Source organism: Notothenia coriiceps, unplaced genomic scaffold, assembly GCF_000735185.1.
Source record: "Notothenia coriiceps isolate Sejong01 unplaced genomic scaffold, NC01 NC01_scaffold00031485, whole genome shotgun sequence".
NCBI lineage: Eukaryota > Metazoa > Chordata > Actinopteri > Perciformes > Nototheniidae > Notothenia > Notothenia coriiceps.
Genome location: NW_011364186.1, coordinates 1 through 2,645, shown reverse-complemented (window position 1 = coordinate 2,645; position 2,645 = coordinate 1). Strand labels below are relative to the sequence as shown.

Sequence of the window (2,645 nt, the reverse complement as noted above, 5' to 3'; positions counted from 1 at the left end):
GTAGCTTCATTCACATTTTCACCTAACTGTTGATATATATGGAGAATAAAAGTGGACCTAAAACAGAACCTTGAGGAACACCATTAGCAATGTTTAACCACTCAGAAGACAGCCCATCAAAGTGAACACATTAGGCGCGTTCACACCGCAGTACTTTTCCCACTTTAGTTCCGATAGTTCCGAAATGTTGCGTTCACACCAAAAAGAGCCGGAACTAAAATTTGTTCATGAGAACCTTTTTACCCCCTTTTCCATCCCTGCTAGAGAGCAGGGACTCTCATGCGGCTCTCTTGTGAGAAAAGAGCTATATTTCTGATTGGCTGGGCGGATTGCAAACCACGCCCCGTAAAACTAAAAAAAAGTGTTGTGAAGCCACCATTTTATTATCCTAGCATTATTAGCATTAGCATTAGCCCAGCGCACAGACGCAGAGAGACTAACTTATGGCAACACAAAATAAAACATGGGAGCGGTGGAGATGAGGAGGTGTCGGCGTTCTGGCCCCAACTCCGGGGACTTCCGGCCGGGGACTCCGGGTGGAAGTATACGCCGTGAAGTTGTTCGCGGCCTGCAAGTAAACCCAAACCAGAAGAAGAAGAAGTGACGTCAGCAGCTTCATTTGCCCAATCCTCCCTCAGGGACTTATTCCGGTGTGAACGCGATCTGTACTTAGTTCATCAGAACTAAAGAGTTCTGATGAACTAAGTTCTCATGAACCTTTGTGGGAAAAGTACTGCGGTGTGAAAGCGCCTATTGGAACTGTGCATTTCAAACATCAAAGCAGAGCTCCAAGTTCCTTCACGTATCATTTTCCATTAACAAGTGCTCTCCAGCTCTCTGAGGGACTCTTCACCTCCAGCCGTCGGCACTCCTCCTCCCTGAGCCTCAGCCGGGCCTCGGTGGCCTCCACCTGCTGCCGGTGCCTCTCCCGCTCCCTCTCCCAGCGCTGCTGCTCCTGCCGGTGCTGAGACTGCAGCTTGTGGAAGCTGGCCAGCTCCTCCCTCTGCAGGGCGAGCGTGCGCTGCTTCTCCTGCTCCAGCAGCACGTTCCCTCTGTGGCGCCCGGGCAGAGAGGCGCGCTCCGTCAGAGAGGCTCGCTGCAGCTCCATGTGGCTGTCCTGCTGCGCGATGATGGCCTGGAGGGAATAACATCAGGTCATTAGGGAGCATTTATGGAATGTCTTTAGAGACATTTGAGCTTTTACAGTAGGACAGACATTCTAAAGGGTTTGGAGAGCAGAAAATAAACTAGAAATACTGCTAAATTTTTTAATAAAATATAAAGAAATGTTTAATATTTACATAAAAACAACAAGTTAAAGTAAGAATGTGCAAAAAAAAAAAGATAAAATATTAGATTTTATATGAACGTAAGTCAAACTAAAATGACCAATAAATTAAAAAATATAAATTATATAAAGTCGAATAGAAAAATAATATCAATATAAACATAAGAAGTTAAAGTAAGATTAAATAAAGTTGACATAATGAATAAAAGGCGGCAATTTATCTGCAGACATTTTCCTTTCTCTGTTCATTTGTTAATATCCTGGAAAGTGACTTTAAAAGCTCCAGACCAAAGAGCTGTACAGTCAAATAAACAAACATACAAAAAAAGCTCACACACCATAAAACAAGTACAAGTAAAAACAATAGACAATTTAAAAGCAACAATCTAAAAGATGACAGTATTACCTGCAGACTGTAGAGTCTCTGGGAGAGCATCAGCACTTTGTCAAAGAACTAGAGAAGAGACAGAGACAGCATGATTAAAAACTACTACCAGAATCACCAAACTGTCAAATAACTGAAGAAGCGAGGTTCAGCAGGCCTGGCTCTGAATATGAAACCCAGCAGAGTTGTGAAGCGCAAGGTGACACATCAGAGGAGTTTACCTCGGCCTCGGGGAAGGAGTTGGACCAGATGCGGTTCCATCTGGCAGGAGCGCAGCAACTCTCATCAACCTGGACACACACACACACACACACACACACACACACACACACACACACACACACACACACACACACACACACACACACACACACACACACACACACACACACACACACACACACTAAATGTAGTGTCTGCCTCGTCATTCTCAATGTAGGAAAGATAACGATACAGATTCAGCAGACACTATGCACTACAATTTATTTTATTTCTGTATAAGCTACACACTAAAATCAAATAATTGAATTGAGCTTCTGATACAAGCCATAGCTGTTGAACTGAATTTCCATAATGTTTCAAACTTGTTACTACATCCTTGATATGAGATCAGCAACAGTATTGGTGAAATATTGGTTAATAATCCACGAAGGAATATTCTTCCCACGTCCTTCAGAGCAATACAGAAACACAGTTGGGTAAAGCTTGGATACAACAAACAAAAGAACTGAATTGTTTTGTAACACAAGCTTTGCAAAGTCTGGATGTTTTCACAGAACTGTAACTGAGTTATAATGATAAACTGATGCTGTCAGAGTGAACTTGGCTTTGTTTATAACACACTGCTCATCGTCAGCTACATGTCGTATCTATTTCGTCAGCTGATTGCTTTATCACGGCTTTATCTATTTATAAACAAATTAAATGACCTGCGAGACATGGAAACTTCCAGATGACTTAGTCTGGTCACTA

At 42.8% G+C, this 2,645-nt stretch overlaps 1 protein-coding gene across 1 annotated transcript; it reads right to left on the bottom strand.

The window, feature by feature from the left end:
• Nucleotides 1–805: 805 nt before the first annotated feature.
• Nucleotides 806–1,982, bottom strand: LOC104959997 (rho guanine nucleotide exchange factor 18-like). The gene is made up of 3 exons (XM_010787922.1): nucleotides 1,895–1,982; nucleotides 1,695–1,742; nucleotides 806–1,135 (listed from the first exon to the last, which is right to left on the bottom strand). The coding sequence occupies exons 2-3, from the start codon at nucleotides 1,722–1,724 to the stop codon at nucleotides 806–808; spliced, it is 360 nt and encodes a 119-aa protein (XP_010786224.1). The 5' UTR covers nucleotides 1,725–1,742; nucleotides 1,895–1,982.
• Between the last annotated feature and the right edge of the window lie 663 nt (nucleotides 1,983–2,645).

Coding starts and splice junctions, on each gene's coding strand:
- LOC104959997 (XM_010787922.1), bottom strand. CDS start 1,724: ATGCTCTCCCAGAGACTCTACAGTCTGCAG. Junction 1,136..1,694: donor AGAGACTCTACAGTCTGCAG/GTAATACTGTCA, acceptor TATTCCCTCCAG/GCCATCATCGCGCAGCAGGA.